The sequence below is a fragment of the Cherax quadricarinatus genome, chromosome 98 (assembly GCF_038502225.1).
Source record: "Cherax quadricarinatus isolate ZL_2023a chromosome 98, ASM3850222v1, whole genome shotgun sequence".
Classification (NCBI taxonomy): domain Eukaryota; kingdom Metazoa; phylum Arthropoda; class Malacostraca; order Decapoda; family Parastacidae; genus Cherax; species Cherax quadricarinatus.
In genome coordinates this window covers 9,024,038-9,051,130 of record NC_091389.1, presented here as the reverse complement: position 1 = coordinate 9,051,130, position 27,093 = coordinate 9,024,038, and the positions used below count along the sequence as shown (strand labels likewise).

Genomic DNA, 27,093 nt, shown 5'->3' with positions numbered 1-27,093 from the left:
TGTCACTTTCTAGATGGCCGAACGATGCGTATACGGTTCAGAGATCATTATTCGGACTATTTCACATTAAAAGCGGGTGTACTCCAAGGCTCTGTCCTGTCTCCCACCCTATATATACTCTACACGAATGATTTACCTGAACCTCTTTACCCAAACACAGTTACCCTTTCTTACGCACACGACATCACTCAACTCACAACACACGAAACTACACGAATACCACCTGGTGGTTCACACTTACACTCGCTCACTCATTTGACCATAAACAGAAATATTAATCTCAGTCTTAAAATAATGAATCCTGTGATACTCCAATACTGAAACTATGTACTGTGCCAAAACAAAAGCATTCACATTGCTAAACTCACAAACTAGTATTTAGTCACTTAGCCATAATACCAACTTACCTCATAATTTGTAATATTTTACAATTAAGAATAAAACTAAGTCTGCCCGAAATGCCTAGCCATGCTAAGCGTTCTAGTGGTACACTCTGTAATACCTAGCCATGCTAGGTGTTCTAGTGGTACACTCTGTAATACCTAGCCATGCTAGGTGTTCTAGTGGTACACTCTGTAATGCCTAGCCATGCTAGGTGTTCTAGTGGTACACTCTGTAATACCTAGCCATGCTAGGTGTTCTAGTGGTACACTCTGTAATACCTAGCCATGCTAGGTGTTCTAGTGGTACACTCTGTAATACCTAGCCATGCTAGGTGTTCTAGTGGTACACTCTGTAATACCTAGCCATGCTAGGTGTTCTAGTGGTACACTCTGTAATACCTAGCCATGCTAGGTGTTCTAGTGGTACACTCTGTAATACCTAGCCATGCTAGGTGTTCTAGTGGTACACTCTGTAATACCTAGCCATGCTAGGTGTTCTAGTGGTACACTCTGTAATACCTAGCCATGCTAAGCGTTCTAGTGGTACACTCTGTAATACCTAGCCATGCTAAGCGTTCTAGTGGTACACTCTGTAATACCTAGCCATGCTAAGTGTTCTAGTGGTACACTCTGTAATACCTAGCCATGCTAAGTGTTCTAGTGGTACACTCTGTAATACCTAGCCATGCTAGGTGTTCTAGTGGTACACTCTGTAATACCTAGCCATGCTAAGCGTTCTAGTGGTACACTCTGTAATCACAATTTTACTACATGTAAACCAAACAATAACCAAATTTCTGTAAACTCAGCATTGTAATCCTTATAGAGAATAAACTTTGCACGCAGAACACAGAGAGGCCGACAGGATTACCGCCTGGGAATTATTATGGCGCATCAAAACCAACCCAAATAAGTAAAAAATCACTTACTTCCATAGAATGCGTGATGTCCCCACTCCTGCCGAACTCAAAACAAGCACCTCCTGTACCCCCATCCCACGCTCCTTCTCGACAGTTGTCCTTGGTGTGACCCTCGACCACACACTGAACCTAAAATCTCACATTACTACAAAGACCACAGAGGCTGGAACTGCACTCTCAAGGTTATATAAGCTGCGAGGAGCCAGTCCCAAGACAAGATAAGATTTCGTTCGGATTTTTAACCCCGGAGGGTTAGCCACCCAGGATAACCCAAGAAAGTCAGTGCGTCATCGAGGACTGTCTAACTTATTTCCATTGTGGTCCTTAAATCTTGTCCCCCAGGATGCGACCCACACCAGTCGACTAACACCCAGGTACCTATTTGCTGCTAGGTGAACAGGACAACAGGTGTAAGGAAACGTGTCGAAATGTTTCCACCCGCCGGGAATCGAACCCGGGCCCTCCGTGTGTGAAGCGGGAGCTTTAGCCACCAGGCCACCAGCCACATCTTTACAAAGCACTCATTCGTCCTCTACTCTCTTACTTTCCACTCGCTCTGACGTTAATCGCCAAGACTAACGCACTAAAATTTCAACGTATCCAGAATCGTGCATTACGCTGGGTGTTGGGAGTGAGGTGGGAAGAATTTGCCACCAGTGAACCTCTCCACCTCACGACAAACACACCAGTTTTGAACGTGTACTGGAAGACACTTAGTGACATTATTATTATTATAATCAAGGGGGAAGCGCTAAACCCGTAGGATTATACAGCTCCCAGGGGAGGGGGGATGTGGAAGGCATTCAGGCTTAATTCGGGGAACTGGAGCACAGATCCAATTCCTTAAATCAAGAGCCCCTCACCAACATCAAGGAACCTTCCATGAGGGGGCACTTAGTGACAAACAACTTGACAGACTTGAAACATATCATGACTACTGGACTACATACTTAGCTGATACTCTCAGACGTCCTTACAATGATGTAAATCTTTTTCAATCATTAAATGATCCGGCACCTCCACCACAATACACATAAATTATCTGACTTTTGCTTAAAAATTCAAATAACTTAAAAGTGCCATTGCCGTAGAGCTGTGTCTTTGTGCGTTTTTAGGGCTGAAGTGGTTGCGATGTGCGTTTTGCGTCGTCTTCGCAATAACGTGTCCCTGAACCATATCCAGTCATTGCAAGTTGAAGTGCTTCCAGTCAAAGTTAGATAAGATAAGATAAGATTTCGTTGGGATTTTTAACCCCGGAGGGTTAGCCACCCAGGATAACCCAAGAAAGTCAGTGCGTCATCGAGGACTGTCTAACTTATTTCCATTGGGGTCCTTAATCTTGTCCCCCAGGATGCCACCCACACCAGTCGACTAACACCCAGGATGCCACCCACACCAGTCGACTAACACCCAGGTACCTATTTGCTGCTAGGTGAACAGGACAATAGGTGTAAGGAAACGTGTCGAAATGTTTCCACCCGCCGGGAATCGAACCCGGGCCCTCCGTGTGTGAAACGGGAGCTTTAGCCACCAGGTCACCAAGTTGAAGTGCTTCCAGTCAAAGTTGAAGTGCTTCCAGTCAAAGTTGAAGTGCTTCTAGTCAAAGTTGAAGTGCTTCCAGTCAAAGTTGAAGTGCTTCCAGTCAAAGTTGAAGTGCTTCCAGTCAAAGTTGAAGTGCTTCCAGTCAAAGTTGAAGTGCTTCCAGTCAAAGTTGAAGTGCTTCCAGTCAAAGTTGAAGTGCTTCCAGTCAGTTGCAGTCAGCACCCGCAGAGTCCCTGTTGTCTTTTATGTCGTCTTCGTTATAGTTTATCCAGGCTTAGCAGTTGGGTTTAGTCCTGACTGGGTGGCCCGGTGGCCTGGTGGCTAGTGGCCCGGTGGCCTGGTGGCTAGTGGCCCGGTGGCCTGGTGGCTAGTGGCCCGGTGGCCTGGTGGCTAGTGGCCCGGTGGCCTGGTGGCTAGTGGCCCGGTGGCCTGGTGGCTAGTGGCCCGGTGGCCTGGTGGCTAGTGGCCCGGTGGCCTGGTGGCTAGTGGCCCGGTGGCCTGGTGGCTAGTGGCCCGGTGGCCCGGTGGCCTGGTGGCCCGGTGGCCTGGTGGCTAAAGCTCCCGCTTCACACACGGAGGGCCAGGGTTCGATTCCCGGCGGGTGGAAACATTTCGACACGTTTCCTTACACCTGTTGTCCTGTTCACCTAGCAGCAAATAGGTACCTGGGTGTTAGTCGACTGGTGTGGGTCGCATCCTGGGTGTTAGTCGACTGGTGTGGGTGGCATCCTGGGTGTTAGTGGACTGGTGTGGGTGGCATCCTGGGTGTTAGTCGACTGGTGTGGGTCACATCCTGGGTGTTAGTGGACTGGTGTGGGTCACATCCTGGGTGTTAGTGGACTGGTGTGGGTCACATCCTGGGTGTTAGTCGACTGGTGTGGGTGGCATCCTGGGTGTTAGTGGACTGGTGTGGGTCACATCCTGGGTGTTAGTGGACTGGTGTGGGTCACATCCTGGGTGTTAGTGGACTGGTGTGGGTCACATCCTGGGTGTTAGTGGACTGGTGTGGGTCACATCCTGGGTGTTAGTCGACTGGTGTGGGTCACATCCTGGGTGTTAGTCGACTGGTGTGGGTGGCATCCTGGGTGTTAGTGGACTGGTGTGGGTCACATCCTGGGTGTTAGTCGACTGGTGTGGGTCACATCCTGGGTGTTAGTCGACTGGTGTGGGTGGCATCCTGGGTGTTAGTGGACTGGTGTGGGTCACATCCTGGGTGTTAGTGGACTGGTGTGGATCACATCCTGGGTGTTAGTGGACTGGTGTGGGTGGCATCCTGGGTGTTAGTGGACTGGTGTGGGTCACATCCTGGGTGTTAGTGGACTGGTGTGGGTCACATCCTGGGTGTTAGTGGACTGGTGTGGGTCACATCCTGGGTGTTAGTGGACTGGTGTGGGTCACATCCTGGGTGTTAGTGGACTGGTGTGGGTCACATCCTGGGTGTTAGTGGACTGGTGTGGGTCACATCCTGGGTGTTAGTGGACTGGTGTGGGTCACATCCTGGGTGTTAGTGGACTGGTGTGGGTCACATCCTGGGTGTTAGTGGACTGGTGTGGGTGGAATCCTGGGTGTTAGTCGACTGGTGTGGGTGGCATCCTGGGTGTTAGTGGACTGGTGTGGGTGGCATCCTGGGTGTTAGTGGACTGGTGTGGGCCACATCCTGGGTGTTAGTGGACTGGTGTGGGTCACATCCTGGGTGTTAGTGGACTGGTGTGGGTCACATCCTGGGTGTTAGTGGACTGGTGTGGGTGGCATCCTGGGTGTTAGTGGACTGGTGTGGGTCGCATCCTGGGTTTTAGTGGACTGGTGTGGGTGGCATCCTGGGTGTTAGTGGACTGGTGTGGGTGGCATCCTGGGTGTTAGTGGACTGGTGTGGGTGGCATCCTGGGTGTTAGTGGACTGGTGTGGGTCGCATCCTGGGTTTTAGTGGACTGGTGTGGGTGGCATCCTGGGTGTTAGTGGACTGGTGTGGGTGGCATCCTGGGTGTTAGTGGACTGGTGTGGGTGGCATCCTGGGTGTTAGTGGACTGGTGTGGGTGGCATCCTGGGTGTTAGTCGACTGGTGTGGGTGGCATCCTGGGTGTTAGTGGACTGGTGTGGGTCACATCCTGGGTGTTAGTGGACTGGTGTGGGTCACATCCTGGGTGTTAGTGGACTGGTGTGGGTGACATCCTGGGTGTTAGTGGACTGGTGTGGGTCACATCCTGGGTGTTAGTGGACTGGTGTGGGCCACATCCTGGGTGTTAGTGGACTGGTGTGGGTCACATCCTGGGTGTTAGTGGACTGGTGTGGGTCACATCCTGGGTGTTAGTGGACTGGTGTGGGCCACATCCTGGGTGTTAGTGGACTGGTGTGGGCCACATCCTGGGTGTTAGTGGACTGGTGTGGGCCACATCCTGGGTGTTAGTGGACTGGTGTGGGCCACATCCTGGGTGTTAGTGGACTGGTGTGGGCCACATCCTGGGTGTTAGTGGACTGGTGTGGGTCACATCCTGGGTGTTAGTGGACTGGTGTGGGTCACATCCTGGGTGTTAGTGGACTGGTGTGGGTCACATCCTGGGTGTTAGTGGACTGGTGTGGGTCACATCCTGGGTGTTAGTGGACTGGTGTGGGTCACATCCTGGGTGGCTAACCCTCCGGGGTTAAAAATCCCAACGAAATCTTATCTCTTATCTTATTTAACCAATCTTCCCATTTCCAAAACAACAAAAAACAAATAAAAAAAGCAAAATCTATAATAAACAATCAAGAAAAACATTATTACAACATTTTTAAATAAAAAAATGAGTCAAAAAAAAGAACCAAAATTTAATGTTGTTGACCGAGCTTCCCAGACAGCATGGCGCCTCCTGTCTCAGGTTCACCCTTATTTACCATGATTTTCCCCCTTTTTTAGGCCTCTTCTTGACCCTGTGTTACTCTGATTAGGCCTATGGGCCTCCCTGCACGTATAGGCCTAGGATCCCCAGTCATTAATAGCCTAAAAAGCTAAAAAAAATAGATTTTTATTGACGACTCAGGAGTCGAAATCTCCCAAAATTTCCTGTCTTATTTTTTTTTTCGCTTTATTTATCTTCCATTTTATTTCCCAGAGTTTATAATTACATTTATATATTCTTTAACTAATATAATTATCTATAATATATAATAAGATATAATTTGGGTTGAAATTATCTACGTGAGGATTAAAATATAATTTTTTTTATTCGTGGGTCGATTTTTTCCAATAATTTTTAAATATATTTTTATATATACTGAATTTAACTAGAATGTTTATATATATATAAATATATAATATATATATATATATATATATATATATATATATATATATATATATATATATATATATATATATATATATATATATATATATATATATTATATTTTATTATTAACACTGGCAGATTCCCACCAGGGCAGGGTGGTTCAGGGTGGTTCACCAGGGCAGGGTGGTTCACCAGGGCAGGGTGGTTCACCAGGGCAGGGTGGTTCACCAGGGCAGGGTGGTTCACCAGGGCAGGGTGGTTCACCAGGGCAGGGTGGTTCACCAGGGCAGGGTGGTTCACCAGGGCAGGGTGGTTCACCAGGGCAGGGTGGTTCACCAGGGCAGGGTGGTTCACCAGGGCAGGGTGGTTCACCAGGGCAGGGTGGTCCACCAGGGCAGGGTGGTTCACCAGGGCAGGGTGGTCCACCAGGGCAGGGTGGTCCACCAGGGCAGGGTGGTCCACCAGGGCAGGGTGGTCCACCAGGGCAGGGTGGTCCACCAGGGCAGGGTGGTCCACCAGGGCAGGGTGGTCCACCAGGGCAGGGTGGTCCACCAGGGCAGGGTGGTCCACCAGGGCAGGGTGGTCCACCAGGGCAGGGTGGTCCACCAGGGCAGGGTGGTCCACCAGGGCAGGGTGGTCCACCAGGGCAGGGTGGTCCACCAGGGCAGGGTGGTCCACCAGGGCAGGGTGGTCCACCAGGGCAGGGTGGTCCACCAGGGCAGGGTGGTCCACCAGGGCAGGGTGGTCCACCAGGGCAGGGTGGTCCACCAGGGCAGGGTGGTCCACCAGGGCAGGGTGGTCCACCAGGGCAGGGTGGTCCACCAAGGCAGGGTGGTCCACCAAGGCAGGGTGGTCCACCAGGGCAGGGTGGTCCACCAGGGCAGGGTGGTCCACCAGGGCAGGGTGGTCCACCAGGGCAGGGTGGTCCACCAGGGCAGGGTGGTCCACCAGGGCAGGGTGGTCCACCAGGGCAGGGTGGTCCACCAGGGCAGGGTGGTCCACCAAGGCAGGGTGGTCCACCAAGGCAGGGTGGTCACCAAGGCAGGGTGGTCCACCAAGGCAGGGTGATCCACCAGGGCAGGGTGGTCCACCAGGGCAGGGTGGTCCACCAAGGCAGGGTGGTCCACCAAGGCAGGGTGGTCCACCAAGGCAGGGTGGTCACCAAGGCAGGGTGGTCCACCAAGGCAGGGTGGTCCACCAGGGCAGGGTGGTCCACCAGGGCAGGGTGGTCCACCAAGGCAGGGTGGTCCACCAAGGCAGGGTGGTCCACCAAGGCAGGGTGGTTCACCAAGGCAGGGTGGTCCACCAAGGCAGGGTGGTCACCAAGGCAGGGTGGTCCACCAAGGCAGGGTGGTCCACCAGGGCAGGGTGGTCCACCAGGGCAGGGTGGTCCACCAAGGCAGGGTGGTCCACCAAGGCAGGGTGGTCCAAGGCAGGGTGGTCCACCAAGGCAGGGTGGTCACCAAGGCAGGGTGGTCCACCAAGGCAGGGTGGTCCACCAAGGCAGGGTGGTCCACCAAGGCAGGGTGGTCCACCAAGGCAGGGTGGTCCACCAAGGCAGGGTGGTCCACCAAGGCAGGGTGGTTCACCAAGGCAGGGTGGTCCACCAAGGCAGGGTGGTCCACCAAGGCAGGGTGGTCCACCAAGGCAGGGTGGTCCACCAAGGCAGGGTGGTCCACCAGGCAGGGTGGTCCACCAAGGCAGGGTGGTCACCAAGGCAGGGTGGTCACCAAGGCAGGGTGGTCCACCAAGGCAGGGTGGTCCACCAAGGCAGGGTGGTCCACCAAGGCAGGGTGGTCCACCAGGGCAGGGTGGTCCACCAGGGCAGGGTGGTCCACCAAGGCAGGGTGGTCCACCAAGGCAGGGTGGTCCACCAAGGCAGGGTGGTTCACCAAGGCAGGGTGGTCCACCAAGGCAGGGTGGTCCACCAAGGCAGGGTGGTCCACCAAGGCAGGGTGGTCCACCAAGGCAGGGTGGTCCACCAAGGCAGGGTGGTCCACCAAGGCAGGGTGGTCACCAAGGCAGGGTGGTCACCAAGGCAGGGTGGTCCACCAAGGCAGGGTGGTCCACCAAGGCAGGGTGGTCCACCAAGGCAGGGTGGTCCACCAAGGCAGGGTGGTCACCAAGGCAGGGTGGTCACCAAGGCAGGGTGGTCCACCAAGGCAGGGTGGTCCACCAAGGCAGGGTGGTCCACCAAGGCAGGGTGGTCCACCAAGGCAGGGTGGTCCACCAAGGCAGGGTGGTCCACCAAGGCAGGGTGGTCCACCAAGGCAGGGTGGTCCACCAAGGCAGGGTGGTCCACCAAGGCAGGGTGGCCCACCAAGGCAGGGTGGTCCACCAAGGCAGGGTGGTCCACCAAGGCAGGGTGGTCCACCAAGGCAGGGTGGTCCACCAAGGCAGGGTGGTCCACCAAGGCAGGGTGGTCCACCAAGGCAGGGTGGTCCACCAAGGCAGGGTGGCCCACCAAGGCAGGGTGGTCCACCAAGGCAGGGTGGTCCACCAAGGCAGGGTGGCCCACCAAGGTAGGGTGGTCCACCAAGGCAGGGTGGACCACCAAGGCAGGGCGGCCCACCAAGGCAGGGCGGTCCACCAAGGCAGGGTGGTCCACCAAGGCAGGGTGGCCCACCAAGGCAGGGTGGCCCACCAAGGCAGGGTGGTCCACCAAGGCAGGGTGGCCCGAAAAAGAAAAACTTTCACCATCATTCACTCCATCACTGTCTTGCCAGAAGGGTGCTTTACACTACAGTTTTTAAACTGCAACATTAACACCCCTCCTTCAGAGTGCAGACACTGTACTTCCCATCTCCAGGACTCAAGTCCGGCCTGCCGGTTTCCCTGAACCCCTTCATAAATGTTACTTTGCTCACACTCCAACAGCACGTCAAGTATTAAAAACCATTTGTCTCCATTCACTCCTATCAAACACGCTCACGCATGCCTGCTGGAAGTCCAAGCCCCTCGCACACAAAACCTCCTTTACCCCCTCCCTCCAACCTTTCCTAGGCCGACCCCTACCCTGCCTTCCTTCCACTACAGACTGATACACTCTTGAAGTTATTCTGTTTCGCTCCATATATATATATATATATATATATATATATATATATATATATATATATATATATATATATATATATATATATATATATATATATATATATATATATATATATATATATATATATATATATATATATATATATATATATATATATATATAATACCCCCCCGTGGTATTTGCGATGATTGTATTATTATAATCAAAGGGGGAGTGGTAAACCCGTAGGGTTATACAGCGCCTGTGTGGGGGGGGGGTATGGAAGGTATTCAAGAGCCTCTCACCAGCGTCAAGGAACCTACCTTGAGGGGTGCCATCATTCTAACTTCTATTATTACTACTATTATTATTATTACTATTATTACTATTATTATTACTATTATTACCACTATTACTATCATTATTATTATTATTATTATTATTATTATTATTGTTATTATTACTACTACTATTACTACTACTACTCTTGCTATTATTATTACTATTGTTACTATTATTACTACTACTACTACTATTACCTGGAGTTTACCTGGAGAGAGTTTCGGGGGTCAACGCCCCCGCGGCCCGGTCTGTGACCAGGCCTCCTGGTGGATCAGCGCCTGATCAACCAGGCTGTTGCTGCTGGCTGCACGCAAACCAACGTACGAGCCACAGCCCGGCTGATCAGGAACTGACTTTAGGTGCTTGTCCAGTGCCAGCTTGAAGACTGCCAGGGGTCTGTTGGTAATCCCCCTTATGTGTGCTGGGAGGCAGTTGAACAGTCTCGGGCCCCTGACACTTATTGTATGGTCTCTTAACGTGCTAGTGACACCCCTGCTTTTCATTGGGGGGATGGTGCATCGTCTGCCAAGTCTTTTGCTTTCGTAGTGAGTGATTTTCGTGTGCAAGTTCGGTACTAGTCCCTCTAGGATTTTCCAGGTGTATATAATCATGTATCTCTCCCTCCTGCGTTCCAGGGAATACAGGTTTAGAAACCTCAAGCGCTCCCAGTAATTGAGGTGTTTTATCTCCGTTATGCGCGCCGTGAAAGTTCTCTGTACATTTTCTAGGTCGGCAATTTCACCTGCCTTGAAAGGTGCTGTTACTACTATTATTATTATTACTATTATTATTATTACTACTATTACTGTCATTATTATTACTACTATTACTGTCATTATTATTATTACTACTACTACTACTATTACTATTCTTACTATTATTATTACTACTATTTTACTACTTCTCTAATTGCTGTTGTATTGTGCTATTGAGTGTTGTTGCCACCTACTGCCTAATTGCTGCTTCTTGCTTGCTGTTGTTATTGCTCTTGGTATTGTTGCCTGACTGCTGTTGCTAAGCTTCCTGTTGCTGTTTATTGTTGCTATTGGTGGTTATTGCTGCTGCGTGATTGCTAGCTTCTGTTGCTGTTTTGTGCTGTTAGGTAGTTGTTGCTGCTGCTATTTTTGACTTCTGTTACTGTTCATTAATTACTTGCTACTTCAGGTTGGTTGGTATTGCTGCTGCTATTGCTGCTTCTGTTGCTGTTGTTATTGCTGTTGGTAGTTATTAGTATACTGCTGTTACTGGCTTCTGTTACTATTATTGTTACTGCTATTGGTATTGTTGCTGCTGCTATTGCTGCTTCTGTTGCTGGTTGGTTGTTGCTGTTGGTTGTTGCTTACTGCTGGCTATTACTGCTTACTGTTACTTATTGGTAATTGCTATTGGTTGTTTTACCACTACTATTACTGCTGCTACTACTATTCTTACCACTATTACTACTATTGTTACTGTTCTTACCTCTACTATTACTGCTGCTACTACTATTGTTACTACTATTCTTACCACTGTTACTACTGTTACTATTCTTACCACTACTATTACTGCTGCTACTACTATTGTTACTACTATTCTTACCACTATTACTACTATTGTTACTATTCTTACCACTACTATTACTGCTGCTACTACTATTGTTACTACTATTCTTACCACTATTACTACTATTGTTACTGTTCTTACCACTACTATTACTGCTGCTACTACTATTGTTACTACTATTCTTACCACTATTACTACTATTGTTACTATTCTTACCACTACTATTACTGCTGCTACTACTATTGTTACTACTATTCTTACCACTATTACTACTATTGTTACTATTCTTACCACTACTATTACTGCTGCTACTATTGTTACTACTATTCTTACCACTACTGCTATTGTTGTGGAAATTATTTAATTTCCGAAGCTATAGTGCCTAATAAGTGTTTAATGTGTTAAGATAAGATAAGATAAGATAAGATTTCGTTCGGATTTTTAACCCCGGAGGGTTAGCCACCCAGGATAACCCAAGAAAGTCAGTGCGTCATCGAGGACTGTCTAACTTATTTCCATTGTGGTCCTTAATCTTGTCCCCCAGGATGCCACCCACACCAGTCGACTAACACCCAGGATGCCACCCACACCAGTCGACTAACACCCAGGATGTGACCCACACCAGTCCACTAATACCCAGGATGCCACCCACACCAGTCGACTAACACCCAGGATGTGACCCACACCAGTCCACTAATACCCAGGATGCCACTCACACCAGTCGACTAACACCCAGGATGTGACCCACACCAGTCGACTAACACCCAGGATGCAACCCACACCAGTCCACTAATACCCAGGATGTGACCCACACCAGTCCACTAATACCCAGGATGCGACCCACACCAGTCCACTAATACCCAGGATGTGACCCACACCAGTCCACTAACACCCAGGATGCCATCCACACCAGTCCACTAACACCCAGGATGCCACCCACACCAGTCCACTAACACCCAGGATGTGACCCACACCAGTCGACTAACACCCAGGATGTGACCCACACCAGTCCACTAATACCCAGGATGCCACCCACACCAGTCGACTAACACCCAGGATGTGACCCACACCAGTCCACTAATACCCAGGATGCCACTCACACCAGTCGACTAACACCCAGGATGTGACCCACACCAGTCGACTAACACCCAGGATGCAACCCACACCAGTCCACTAATACCCAGGATGTGACCCACACCAGTCCACTAATACCCAGGATGCGACCCACACCAGTCCACTAATACCCAGGATGTGACCCACACCAGTCCACTAACACCCAGGATGCCACCCACACCAGTCCACTAACACCCAGGATGCCACCCACACCAGTCCACTAACACCCAGGTACCTATTTGCTGCTAGGTGAACATGACGACAGGTGTAAGGAAACGTGTCGAAATGTTTCCACCCGCCGGGAATCGAACCCGGGCCCTCCGTGTGTGAAGCGGGATCTTTAGCCACCAGGTCAAAATGTATTTGCATTTTTAATGGATTATTATTATTATAATCAAGGGGGAAGCGCTAAACCCGGAGGATTATACAGCGCCTGGGGGGGGGATGTGGAAGGCATTCAGGCTTAATTCGGGGAACTGGAGCACAGATCCAATTCCCTAAATCAAGAGCCCCTCACCAACATCAAGGAACCTTCCTTGAGGGGCATTTTTAATGGAAGCAGCTGGGTACCCGCTGCGCCTGCGCAGATGTGCGGGGGGGGTCGAGCTGGGGCACTAGGTGCTGGCAGTGTTTTGAATGGGTAAGGAGATTGAGAATCCCGGGAATGAGGAAACTGGCGTTCACGGCGGCCTAAGAATCAATATAGGCCTCAATTCATAATAGGAAGTGTCGTGACTGTCCCTTGTGAAGAGTGAGGGAATGTGATTTACGGGACCACCGTAAAAATGTGGTAAAATTAGTGAATAATGTTCGACCGGGCGTGACAGGTGCACGGCCATGTGTGTGTCCAGGGGAAATACCCGTGTGTTAATCCTCGCTCATCGGCCTCAGATCTTAATGGAGTGACCTCTAATGTGTATAATAATTATGAGACGTTAAATCGTCTTGTGAATGGTAATGTAATCAGTGATAATAACATTGAGTTAAGAGAATGCGGGATGTGAAATAGATCGCCCTGCTCCGAGTGAACGCGTGACTCGCACCGAGGATAGATTCAAATTCAAAGTTTATTCTCTATAAGGTTTACAATGCTGAGTTTACAGAAATTTGGTTATTGTTTGGTTTACATGTAGTAGAATTGAGATTACAGAGTGTACCACTAGAACACCTAGCATGGCTAGGTATTACAGAGTGTACCACTAGAACACCTAGCATGGCTAGGTATTACAGAGTGTACCACTAGAACGCTTAGCATGGCTAGGTATTACAGAGTGTACCACTAGAACACCTAGCATGGCTAGGTATTACAGAGTGTACCACTAGAACACCTAGCATGGCTAGGTATTACAGAGTGTACCACTAGAACGCTTAGCATGGCTAGGTATTACAGAGTGTACCACTAGAACGCTTAGCATGGCTAGGCATTTCGGGCAGACTTTTTTATTCTTAATTGTAAAATATTACAAATTATGAGGTAAGTTGGTATTATGGCTAAGTGACTAAATACTAGTTTGTGAGTTTAGCAATGTGAATGCTTTTGTTTTGGCACAGTACATAGTTTCAGTATTGGAGTATCACAGGATTCATTATTTTAAGACTGAGATTAATGTTTCTGTTTATGGTCAAATGAGTGAGTGAGTGTAAGTGTGAACCACCAGGTGGTATTCGTGAAGTTAGTTGACGGGGTGTATCAGGGAGATAAGATGTTTTCTAATGGTAGTTTTGAAGGTGATGAATGTGTCTGCAGTTCTAGAGTTCTCAGGTAGGGTGTTCCAGATTTTAGGGCCTTTGACATACATTGAATTTTTGTAAAGGTTTAGTCGAACACGGGGAATGTCGTAGAGATGTTTGTGTCTGGTGTTATGCCTGTGGGTTCTGTCACAACTATCAAGAAAGCGTTTTAGGTCAAGGTTGATATTAGAGTTTAAGGCCCTGTAGATATAGATTGCACAGTAGTAAGTGTGGATGTACTGAACTGGGAGTAAGTTTAGATCTTTGAAGAGTGGGGGGGTGTGCTGCCAGGGATGGGATTTAGTGATTATGCTTTATGGAATCACGACTTCTAAACCGGGACAAACCGACGGATACCTTGTCCTGCTGGAATAAGAACCGTGTCGGTGTAGCAGGATAGGTTATGAGTGATCCAGCTACATCAAGTGACCACCAGAGAACATCTCGTAAGTGGTGGGATTATGTGCAAATGTTTTTCCTTGATGGATGTGTCCAGGTGTATCCTACCCCCCCCCCCTTCATTCAGCTAAACTAATATAATCTATACAGTCCACAATTAATTAGTAGCGCCGTGCTTGAGGGTGCTTCCCAATTTATACTGGTCTCGGATACACCCCGTCAACTAACTTCACGAATACCACCTGGTGGTTCACACTTACACTCGCACACTCATTTGACCATAAACAGAAATATTAATCTCAGTCTTAATATAATGAATCCTGTGATACTCCAATACTGAAACTATATACTGTGCCAAAACAAAAGCATTCACACTGCTAAACTCACAAAATAGTATTTAGTCACTTAGCCATAATACCAACTTACCTCATAATTTGTAATATTTTACATTTAAGAATAAAACTAAGTATGCCCGAAATGCCTAGCCATGCTAAGCGTTCTAGTGGTACACTCTGTAATCTCAATTTTACTACATGTTAAACCAAACAATAACCAAATTTCTGTAAACTCAGCATTGTAATCCTTATAGAGAACAAACTTTGAATTGAAAGATTGTGAGGGTCGAGGGGCCACCTGTTGTGACCAGAGGTGGTTAAGTTTTCTCACATGTCTACACGGGGTGACTACGGTAAACAATATGGTTGTCTCCCAATGAGATTACTTGTGTGTATATAATGTTGAGGTACATACAGGTAAGCACCCTATAAAATTTTCCACAATTGTTACTATTCTTACCACTACTATTACTGCTGCTACTACTATTGTTACTACTATTCTTACCACTATTACTACTATTGTTACTATTCTTACCACTACTATTACTGCTGCTACTACTATTGTTACTACTATTCTTACCACTATTACTACTATTGTTACTATTCTTACCACTACTATTACTGCTGCTGCTACTATTGTTACTACTATTCTTACCACTACTATTGTTACTATTCTTACCACTACTATTACTGCTACTATTACAATCATACTACTACTACAATCATAGCCAAGCGCTAAACCCACAAGTGTCATAACACTGCTCCTGCACTTGTCACTGCAGCTATTATGTGAGAGTTTGATCCGAGGAGTGTGAGGATCCCAGTGGTGGATCTCACAGTATGAATGTTTCTCTTCTTGTACTCACCTATTTGTGGTTGCAGGGGTCGAGTTGCAGCTCCCGGCCCTGTGCACAGCACGTTAGACAGGTCAACATGGATGACTTGTGTAGAAATGTGTGGCTAAAATGGCCTGGTTAAGGTTGTTTGAATGTAAAGGTTTTAATGCCTTGTATAGTAAGTTTATATATGTCTTGTCACCTCAAGGACCCCCATGTTAATAAGTCCATGGGTCCCATAATGGAAATGAGTCACAAGGACTCCCAGAGGCCTGGTCACAGACCGGGCTCCGGGGGCATTGACCCCCGGAACTCTCTCCAGGTAAACTCCAGGATAATAAGTCACAAGGACCCCCATGGTAATAAGTCACAAGGACCCCCATGGTAATAAGTCACAAGGACCCCCATGGTAATAAGTCACAAGGACCCCCATGGTAATAAGTCACAAGGACCCCCATGGTAATAAGTCACAAGGACCCCCATGGTAATAAGTCACAAGGACCCCCAGGGTAATAAGTCACAAGGACCCCCAGGGTAATAAGTCACAAGGACCCCCATGGTAATAAGTCACAAGGACCCCCATGGTAATAAGCCACAAGGACCCTCAGGGTAATAAGTCACAAGGACCCAAATGATAAATCACAAAGACCCCCATAAGAAGTCACAAGAACCCCCAGGGTAATAAGTCACAAGGACCCTCATGATAAATCACAAGGACCCCCATAATAATAAGTCACAAGGACCCAAGGGTAATAAGTCACAAGGACCCCCATGATAAATCACAAGGACCTCATAATAATAAGTCACAAGGACCCCCAGGGTAATAAGTCACAAGGTCTCCCATGGAAATAAGCCACAAGGACCCCATAATAATAAGTCACAAGGACCCCCAGGGTAATAAGTCACAAGGTCTCCCATGGAAATAAGCCACAAGGACCCCCATAATAATAAGTCACAAGGACCCCCAGGGTAATAAGTCACAAGGACCCCCATGATAAATCACAAGGACCCCATAATAATAAGTCACAAGGACCCCCATGGAAATAAGTCACAAGGACCCCCATAATAATAAGTCACAAGGACCCCCATAATAATAAGTCACAAGGACCCCCATGGCAAGAAGTCACTATAACTTTTTTGTGGTTATTCATGTGGATAATTTACAAATATATGTTGCTATGCAACAAGATCACAGTAAACAGGTGATATCACAATATGCAAAACAACCACTGTGAAAAAAATAGTGAAATTCCAAGCACTTTGTGATTTCTCAAATTATCAAGGACCTGTTCCTTGATAATGTGAGAAATCACGAAAGCGCCTGTGATTTCGCTATTTTCTTCACAGTGGTTGTTCTGCACATATGTTACTATGTATCATAATTTATGTAACTATTTTTGTGTACCTGTACCTAATTATTATTATAATCAAGGGGAAGCGCTAAACCCGTAGGATTATACAGCGCCTGGGGGGGATGTGGAAGGCATTCAGGCTTAATTCGGGGAACTGGAGCACAGATCCAATTCCCTAAATCAAGAGCCCCTCACCAACATCAAGGAACCTTCCCTGAGGGGACCTGTACCTAAATAAATTGACTTGGTCTAATATTATATTATGTATACTGTACTCCTCCCCCAAGGGAGGTTCCTTGACGCTGGTAAGGGGCTCTTGATCTAGGGAATTGAATCTGTGCTCTGGTTCCCAGAATTAAGCCTAAATACCTTTGCAGGCCATTTACAGAGGTCACCAGACCTAACTGCTTGTGACTTCTTTCTTTGGGGGTACGTGAAGACCACAGCTCACGTACCACGACTACCTGCAACCCTGGACGAGCTGAAAATTTCGATCACTGAAGATTTAGATTTTTAGATTTTGCCACCAAAGTGGCTAGTTTATTGTGCACCCCATATCCATCCTGTGGACGGTAGCGCGAGAGCATATGGATACACAAAAGGCCTAGGAACTAGGCCCCAAAGGGTTAACAGGAATACATATGGATTTATATTTACATATCTATAGTTCACTTATCTGTTACAAGCAAATTTAGGAAATTTGCTTAGTATATCTGGTATCTTATTTTCATTAATAAGATATCTTGACATGTCACATAGGTTATTATACTGTCTGTCTCTGTATTCCTCAATAAGTGGACAATTAAGCACATAGTGTTCAAGAGAGTGACCATATGCCTGATCACATAATTTACATTTAGTTTGATCATCATCTGTGTGTATGCTACCCTATACCACATGAGACTAAATGAAATCCAGCATCTGAAGCTACTAACTGTGAAAGACTTATTGCAATAAAGTTACATGTTATACCGGTTTGAAATCAGGGAGTGTTTTTGTCGACACCCTATATTTCTATATGATAATAATAATAATAATAACTATGTATCATCCATCTCTGTATAAACATAGATGGATGATACATAGTTATTATTATTATTATTATAATCAAGGGGGAGAGCTAAACCCATAGGATTATGCAGCACCTGTTGGGGGGATGTGGAAAGTATTGTCTTAATTCAGGGAACTATAAGACAGATCCAATTTCTGGCTTAAGACTACAGTAGCAATAATCATTATTTGTTTATATATACCAGGAGGGTGTTCCGGGGGTCAATGCATCCACGACCAGGCCTCGTGGTGGATCAAGGACTGATCAACCAGGCTGTTACTGCTGGCCGCATGTAAACCATCATAAAAACCACAGCCTGGCTAGTCAGGACACTGTACATATACAAACAACAAATTTAAGCATTAATCCTTTTATTTTTTGTCTATTGCAGAAGCGACAGCGATGACGCAAATTACCGAAGGGATGTCCTTGAGGTCACCAGATGTTAACACCTTTCAACCCCAGTCAGTGTTTGGATGCATGTTCCCGACTCATCAGTACCCTCTATCATCCCCTCCTAGTCCACTTAGCCCTCTAACCCCAGTAGTGCCTATTGTGTACTCTCCAAATGATTCCATGATGCCCAATGGGGAGAATGCAATCTATAATGCCCAGCCTAACAGCCCAGTGCCTATAAACTCCGGCTCTCCAATATATTGTGATACATATGTCGGGTATGGGTCTCCATACCCATGTGTCATGTACACAGTGTGCCCTGTGATGCCCATGACCTTGTCGAGTCCATCTGATGACGAGAACAGAAATGACGAATCATACAGGTACGATTATTCAGGACAAGCATTGAGTCCCGAGCCTACATATGCCTCTCCGCCGTGCCTACTTCTGTCACAAGTAGAAAACTTCGAAGACTCTTCAAGAGATAGTACACCCCCCGTCATTGTCACAAACATATTGCCAGATCATACGAGCAGTGATGTATCACCACCTGTACCAGTTACGGAGGAAAGCCAGGAGAATAATTCAGAACCAGATAAGCCAGACATAGGTGTATTTGGGGCTAATGGTTGTTGGTATCCAACTGTTAAGAGCAATAGCAAAGAATTTAATGTGAAAATTGAAATTCCTGATTCCTTGCATGCGTCAGAGACCACCATGGTGAAGCATTCTGAGTGGCAACCATGCGACATCCAAAACACAGAGAACCCATATAGTTCTCCTCCGCTATCTTCCAGGCCATCAGTCCCAGTGTTTGGAGTGGCAACATCTCAGAGAGTAAAGCCAACACTGCCCAAGTATAAGCCCCAGCCTGTCAATGTCTCTCTCCCTTTTTACAACTGCTACCATCACCTAGACCTTTCACCGAACATCTTAGGTCGGCCACGCCTCCTACACACACTTCACAAAGATGGTCAGCTGTGAGTTTCACCCTTTTCTCATTTTCTCATTTATTTTACAAACGATGTATTAACAGTAGATATACAGTGGACCCCCGCTTAACGATCACCTCCCAATGCGACCAATTATGTAAGTGTATTTATGTAAATGCGTTTGTACGTGTATGTTTGGGGGTCTGAAATGGACTAATCTACGTCACAATATTCCTTATGGGAACAAATTCGGTCAGTACTGGCACCTGAACATACTTCTGGAGTGAAAAAATATCGTTAACCGGGGGTCCACTGTACTCGAACTTAATTCATTCCAGAAGGCTGTTTGAGTGCTGATCTGTTCGAGCATCGAACAAATTTTTCCCCACCAATTTTCTTTTTGGTTGGCTGTTATCACTAATATTCGTAGGCCCTATGGTGGCTTATTTATACAAATATATAAAAATAAATGTGAAGCAACATGAAATAGTTTTCAGTGAAGTTCTGGCAAGTTGTGTTTGTTTGGTCGAGTGCTGAGCTTTGTTCGAGTAGGGAGCTGTTCGAGTACCGAGGTTCCACTGCACTGTGAATAAATGGCTTAAAAACCCCAGAAGTTGATAAAAGAGACGCTTGTGTAACATTGGCGTATCTCTATTCTAGAAAAAAATTTCCAGCCAGTGGCTTCTACGGTCCAATGCAGAAAAAGGTGGGACATGAGGAGTTTGAGGTAATCAGTCTATCAGCCTGACCGAACACATCAATTTCAGGCTGAGGGACTGATTACCTCGACTCCAGGCTGAGGGACTGATTACCTCAAACTCCTTCTCGTCTTCCATTTTCCTCTGCATTGGACTGAAGAAGTCACTGGCTGGCAAAACATTACCAGAATAAAGATACCTAAATGTTGCATGTGTCTCATTTATCAATACATATGCTATAGATACTTTTTATTTGCAATTTCACAAAACAGTAGTAATGAATAACAGTAATTTTAGTATATTAATTCACTACACACATTAAATATAGTAATTTGTAACCTTAAAATTTGTTGGTATCATCCAATACAGTGGACCCCCGGTTAACGATATTTTTTCACTCCAGAAGTATGTTCAGGTGCCAGTACTGACCGAATTTGTTCCCATAAGGAATATTGTGAAGTAGATTAGTCCATTTCAGACCCCCAAACATACACGTACAAACGCACTTACATAAATACACTTACATAATTGGTCGCATTCGGAGGTAATCGTTATGCGGGGGTCCACTGTATATTATTTACTGGCAATAAAAACCTAACACTAACTGAATTATTGTGTAAGACTTATTAATTCTTGTGCTCATAAAAATAAACTAACATAGTGGTATGTTTTATCTCAGTACCAAATTTCTTCTGTCTGTTGTTCCTTGATCACTTCACTTACAAACTTCTGTTAATATTGTCCCTTTTGTCATATAACTTGCTTGGCTAACGTCACTTTACAGCGGTGGTCTAGAACCTAACCTGCCGTATTAGTGAGGAATTCCTGCAGAGGTGCTCCTCGACTCATGATGGGGTCACGTTCCGACGAACCCATTGTAGGTTTAAAATATCGCAAGTTGAATATGAATATATAGTAAGTAAATAAATAACACCCCTCCTTCAGAAGGAGGGGTGTTAATGTTGCAGTTTAAAAACTGTAGTGTAAAGCACCCTTCTGGCAAGACAGTGATGGAGTGAATGATGGTGAAAGTTTTTCTTTTTCGGGCCACCCTGCCTTGGTGGGAATCGGCCGGTGTGATAATAAAAAATAAATAAATAACTACTGTCACTAAATAAGTAACTAAATGAATAATTACTGTAACTAAATACCAGTATTGAAAAGTAAATAAATGAATACAAGTTACGGACTTGTCACCATGTTGGGTAATTATCTCGTTTCATCTCCAGAATATTTGCTGCCTCACCTTTGTAAATTCAAAATATCGTAAGTTGAGGAGCACCTGTATATAGTAGTAGTTCTTACCAATATTAAGTGTTCATGTCTTCGTTGTTTGTTGCCATCCAAGCTGATACCTTTTCTAGTTCAACATTGACCATGTTGTTGAGGTCAGCCAGATCTAGAAACATCCGTCATCGGTAACTACAACACTGCTATGGACCACAGCTTCTCGTTGGTAAATGTAAGTAAGAAAGTGGCACTTGTGAAAACATTATCGTAATTCTTCTCAACTGGTTAATTTTTCAAAGGTCGTCATAGGTTGCAAACTATTGTAAGAGTTTAACTGGCTTTGCAGGAGTGTTGAAGATCTCTGGCAGAAACACCTGATGGTGCTGTTTAGAAACCTGCCAGATGAGTGGGTGTTGGGAGCTGCCCATCCAAGCAAGAAGTTTGGCCCAAGTTGGCATTCTTTTAAGGACTTGGCCAAAGTTCGCTTCTACTGCAGAGTAAGTATTGTACATTAAAGATTAAGATTCTTTTAATTGGCATGATACAGTGTATGGAAATGGGTGACATTTAGGTGTGCATGCAGAAAGCCCCTTAGTATGTAGAGCATTTTGGGCAGTTATGTGCACCATTGATGTTACAAACACCAGTGATAAACTAGATACATGTGCAACACTTGGGTATCTTTATTGTGGAAACAGTTCACCAGCCAGTGACTTCCTGGTTTAGAATTAGAAGTTTGAGGTAATCATTCCCTCAGCCTGGAGTCAATGTCAATGCCAGTGCCTAACCTTTAGGCATGACCTACTTCTGCCTGGATTTGTCCAAGGTGACACTTCCTACGACTGCTGCACCTCACCTGTTTGCTCTTTATAAGCTCCTCTGTGCATGTGCTGTATTTCTATCAAGACTGATGGACTGATTACATGGACTCCAGGCTGATGGACTGATTACATGGACTCCAGGCTGATGGACTGATTACATGGACTCCAGGCTGATGGACTGATTACATGGACTCCAGGCTGATGGACTGATTACATGGACTCCAGGCTGATGGACTGATTACCTGGACGCCAGGCTGATGGACTGATTACATGGACTCCAGGCTGATGGACTGATTACATGGACTCCAGGCTGATGGACTGATTACATGGACTCCAGGCTGATGGACTGATTACATGGACTCCAGGCTGATGGACTGATTACATGGACTCCAGGCTGATGGACTGATTACATGGACTCCAGGCTGATGGACTGATTACATGGACTCCAGGCTGATGGACTGATTACATGGACTCCAGGCTGATGGACTGATTACATGGACTCCAGGCTGATGGACTGATTACATGGACTCCAGGCTGATGGACTGATTACGTGGACTCCAGGCTGATGGACTGATTACGTGGACTCCAGGCTGATGGACTGATTACATGGACTCCAGGCTGATGGACTGATTACATGGACTCCAGGCTGATGGACTGATTACATGGACTCCAGGCTGATGGACTGATTACATGGACTCCAGGCTGATGGACTGATTACCTCAAACTACTCCTGATCTTCAATCATTCTTCTCAGTACTGGACTGAGGAAGTCACTGGTTGGCAACACATTATCACAATAAAAATACCCAAGTGTTGCACGTTGTCTAATTTATAAACTTGTTGGCTCTCTGAGCCAGTTATCTATAAGCACTCTGGCAAGACAGAAGTGGAGTGAGTGATGATGAAATGTTTCTTCTTTTCTGGGTCACCCTGCCGATGTGTTAATAAAAAAGATAATAATTATACCAAAATGAATCTTAAAGAGACCATGAAGTTCTATGGTCGTCACTTAGGAGTGTGTGATGACTATCCATCTCAGAGACCACTAATATTATAATTTTTTTTTTTTAACACACTGGCTATTTCCCACCAAGGCAGGGTGACCCAGAAAAAGAAGAAACACTTTTACCATCACTCACTCCATAACTGTCTTCCCAGAGCTCCAAATATCCCTGCCCCTCCTTCAGAGTGCAGGCACTGTACTTCCCATCTCCAGGACTCAAGTTCTGAATCCCTTCATAAAACAGTAGTCTCTCCCGTATCCGCTGGTGATACCTTCCAAGACCTGCCGCGGATGCCTGAAATTATGGGTAGTAGCAAACCCTATAAAGTTGATTTTTGTTTACATACACACCCATGATAGTTTAATTGATAAATTACACACAATAAGTCAAAAATTATCACTTTTTCACCGATGGGAAACACTTCATTGCTTCTTTTTGGCTTCGAAGAATTACCACCATCGCTACTTTTGTGATTTAGAGCCATTAGGCAAAATTAAGGGTTATTTTTGGGTCACAGTAAATATGGATAACCAAAACTGCGGAAACTGAATCCACAGATGCGGGGGTTCTGCTGTACGTATTATTATTAGTATATGGTGGAACCAGCACTGTATGACCCTTACAGGTTTAGCACTTGGTTATATAATAATATTAATATAAGGTGAAAGGACTATTTCAGTTGGAGTCATACAGCACATAAGGAAGGGAAAGGAGTCAGGCTTAAATGTTTCTCAGAAGGGAAATAAACAGCCTTGGTAGTACAGTAAGTCCTCAACTTACAGACACATTGCGGACCCCTTGAATTGTGTACAATTATTAATGTTGCAGTTTTATAATTGTAGTGTAAGTACGCCTCTGGCAAGACAGTGATGGAGTGAATGATGGCATAAGTTTTTCTTTTTCGGGGCACCCTGTACCTCCTGAGTAGTTTATAATAATATATAATAATGATATACACAATACAGAAGATGCTCAACGTGTTTGTAAGTCAGGGACTTACTGTACACAGTTTAAGTATAGTAGAAATTCAGCGGTACCTCGAGTTACAAACTTAATTCGTTCCAGAAGGCTGTTCGAGTGCCGATATCGAACAAATTTGTTCCCATAAGGAATAACGTAAATTAGATTACTCCGTTTCAGACCCCCAAAAATACACTTACAAAAGCACTTACAAAAATACACTTACATTACATTACATTACTCTATTGCAAAATAAATGTCATAATTTTTTTTTTCTTTTCTTTTTTTTTTGCACAGAGCTGCAGAGATGGGTGGACCAGCATGTACGGGGTAGTAGTGTTTTACTACCGGTGGGATCGCCAGTGTTTCTGCGGTCAGATATACTATCAGATTCCTGGACAAAAGTGTAAAAGTTGTAATCCCAATGAATTTGAAGTGCCCATGTGGTACCCTGAGGAGGCACAGAAGGTAATGGGTTTTATTACTTAAAAGAATCAGACATGTGTGTGACATTTGCGTATCTCTCTCTAGGAAATGTTTTGCAAGCAGTGGCTTATTTAGCTCGGTATTGGACTCAACAAGCCAGTGATTTCTTCATTTAAATATTAGATTGAAAAAGCCACTCCCTCCATCCATTCAATATTGGATTGAAAAAGCCAGTGGCTCCCTCCATTCAATATTGGATTGAAAAAGCCAGTGGCTTCCTCCATTCAATATTGGATTGAAAAAGCCAGTGGCTTCCTCCATTCAATATTGGATTGAAAAAGCCAGTGGCTTCCTCCATTCAATATTGGATTGAAAAAGCCAGTGGCTTCTTCCATTCAATATTGGATTGAAAAAGCCAGTGGCTTCCTCCATTCAATATTGGATTGAAAAAGCCAGTGGCTTCCTCCATTCAATATTGGATTGAAAAAGCCAGTGGCTTCCTCCATTCAATATTGGATTGAAAAAGCCAATGGCTTCTTCCATTCAATATTGGATTGAAAAAGCCAGTGGCTTCCTCCATTCAATATTGGATTGAAAAAGCCAGTGGCTTCCTCCATTCAATATTGGATTGAAAAAGCCAGTGGCTTCCTCCATTCAATATTGGATTGAAAAAGCCAGTGGCTTCCTCCATTCAATATTGGATTGAAAAAGCCAGTGGCTTCCTCCATTCAATATTGGATTGAAAAAGCCAGTGGCTTCCTCCATTCAATATTGGATTGAAAAAGCCAGTGGCTTCCTCCATTCAATATTGGATTGAAAAAGCCAGTGGCTTCCTCCATTCAATATTGGATTGAAAAAGCCAGTGGCTTCCTCCATTCAATATTGGATTGAAAAAGCCAGTGGCTTCTTCCATTCAATATTGGATTGAAAAAGCCAGTGGCTTCCTCCATTCAATATTGGATTGAAAAAGCCAGTGGCTTCCTCCATTCAATATTGGATTGAAAAAGCCAGTGGATTCCTCCATTCAATATTGGATTGAAAAAGCCAGTGGCTTCCTCCATTCAATATTGGATTGAAAAAGCCAGTGGCTTCCTCCATTCAATATTGGATTGAAAAAGCCAGTGGATTCCTCCATTCAATATTCGATTGAAAAAGCCAGTGGCTTCTTCCATTCAATATTGGATTGAAAAAGCCAGTGGCTTCGTCCATTCAATATTTGATTGAAAAAGCCAGTGGCTTTCTCCATTCAATATTGGATTGAAAAAGCCAGTGGCTTCCTCCATTCAATATTGGATTGAAAAAGCCAGTGGCTTCCTCCATTCAATATTGGATTGAAAAAGCCAGTGGCTTCTTCCATTCAATATTGGATTGAAAAAGCCAGTGGCTTCCTCCATTCAATATTGGATTGAAAAAGCCAGTGGCTTCTTCCATTCAATATTGGATTGAAAAAGCCAGTGGCTTCTTCCATTCAATATTGGATTGAAAAAGCCAGTGGCTTTCTCCATTCAATATTGGATTGAAAAAGCCAGTGGCTTCCTCCATTCAATATTGGATTGAAAAAGCCAGTGGCTTCCTCCATTCAATATTTGATTGAAAAAGCCAGTGGCTTTCTCCATTCAATATTGGATTGAAAAAGCCAGTGGCTTCCTCCATTCAATATTGGATTGAAAAAGCCAGTGGCTTCCTCCATTCAATATTGGATTGAAAAAGCCAGTGGCTTCCTCCATTCAATATTGGATTGAAAAAGCCAGTGGCTTCCTCCATTCAATATTGGATTGAAAAAGCCAGTGGATTCCTCCATTCAATATTGGATTGAAAAAGCCAGTGGCTTCCTCCATTCAATATTGGATTGAAAAAGCCATTGGGTTCCTCCATTCAATATTGGATTGAAAAAGCCAGTGGCTTCCTCCATTCAATATTGGATTGAAAAAGCCAGTGGCTTCCTCCATTCAATATTGGATTGAAAAAGCCAGTGGCTTCCTCCATTCAATATTGGATTGAAAAAGCCAGTGGCTTCCTCCATTCAATATTGGATTGAAAAAGCCAGTGGCTTCCTCCATTCAATATTGGATTGAAAAAGCCAGTGGCTTCCTCCATTCAATATTGGATTGAAAAAGCCAGTGGCTTCCTCCATTCAATATTGGATTGAAAAAGCCAGTGGCTTCCTCCATTCAATATTGGATTGAAAAAGCCAGTGGCTTCAATATTGGATTGAAAAAGCCAGTCCATTCAATATTGGATTGAAAAAGCCAGTGGCTTCCTCCATTCAATATTGGATTGAAAAAGCCAGTGGCTTCCTCCATTCAATATTGGATTGAAAAAGCCAGTGGCTTCCTCCATTCAATATTGGATTGAAAAAGCCAGTGGCTTCCTCCATTCAATATTGGATTGAAAAAGCCAGTGGCTTCCTCCATTCAATATTGGATTGAAAAAGCCAGTGGCTTCCTCCATTCAATATTGGATTGAAAAAGCCAGTGGCTTCCTCCATTCAATATTGGATTGAAAAAGCCAGTGGCTTCCTCCATTCAATATTGGATTGAAAAAGCCAGTGGCTTCCTCCATTCAATATTGGATTGAAAAAGCCAGTGGCTTCCTCCATTCAATATTGGATTGAAAAAGCCAGTGGCTTCCTCCATTCAATATTGGATTGAAAAAGCCAGTGGCTTCCTCCATTCAATATTGGATTGAAAAAGCCAGTGGATTCCTCCATTCAATATTGGATTGAAAAAGCCAGTGGCTTCCTCCATTCAATATTGGATTGAAAAAGCCAGTGGCTT

At 45.4% G+C, this 27,093-nt stretch overlaps 1 protein-coding gene across 1 annotated transcript in view; it reads left to right on the top strand.

The window, feature by feature from the left end:
- Nucleotides 1–5,664: 5,664 nt before the first annotated feature.
- LOC128702533 (uncharacterized) overlaps nucleotides 5,665–27,093 on the top strand; it is a 33,217-nt gene continuing 11,788 nt past the window's right edge. The window contains exons 1-4 of the mRNA XM_070105335.1: nucleotides 5,665–5,700; nucleotides 18,241–19,225; nucleotides 21,452–21,602; nucleotides 24,188–24,358. Of these exons, the coding sequence (XP_069961436.1) occupies nucleotides 5,682–5,700; nucleotides 18,241–19,225; nucleotides 21,452–21,602; nucleotides 24,188–24,358 (1,326 nt within the window). The 5' untranslated portion in view covers nucleotides 5,665–5,681. The remainder of the gene's footprint in view (nucleotides 5,701–18,240; nucleotides 19,226–21,451; nucleotides 21,603–24,187; nucleotides 24,359–27,093) is intronic.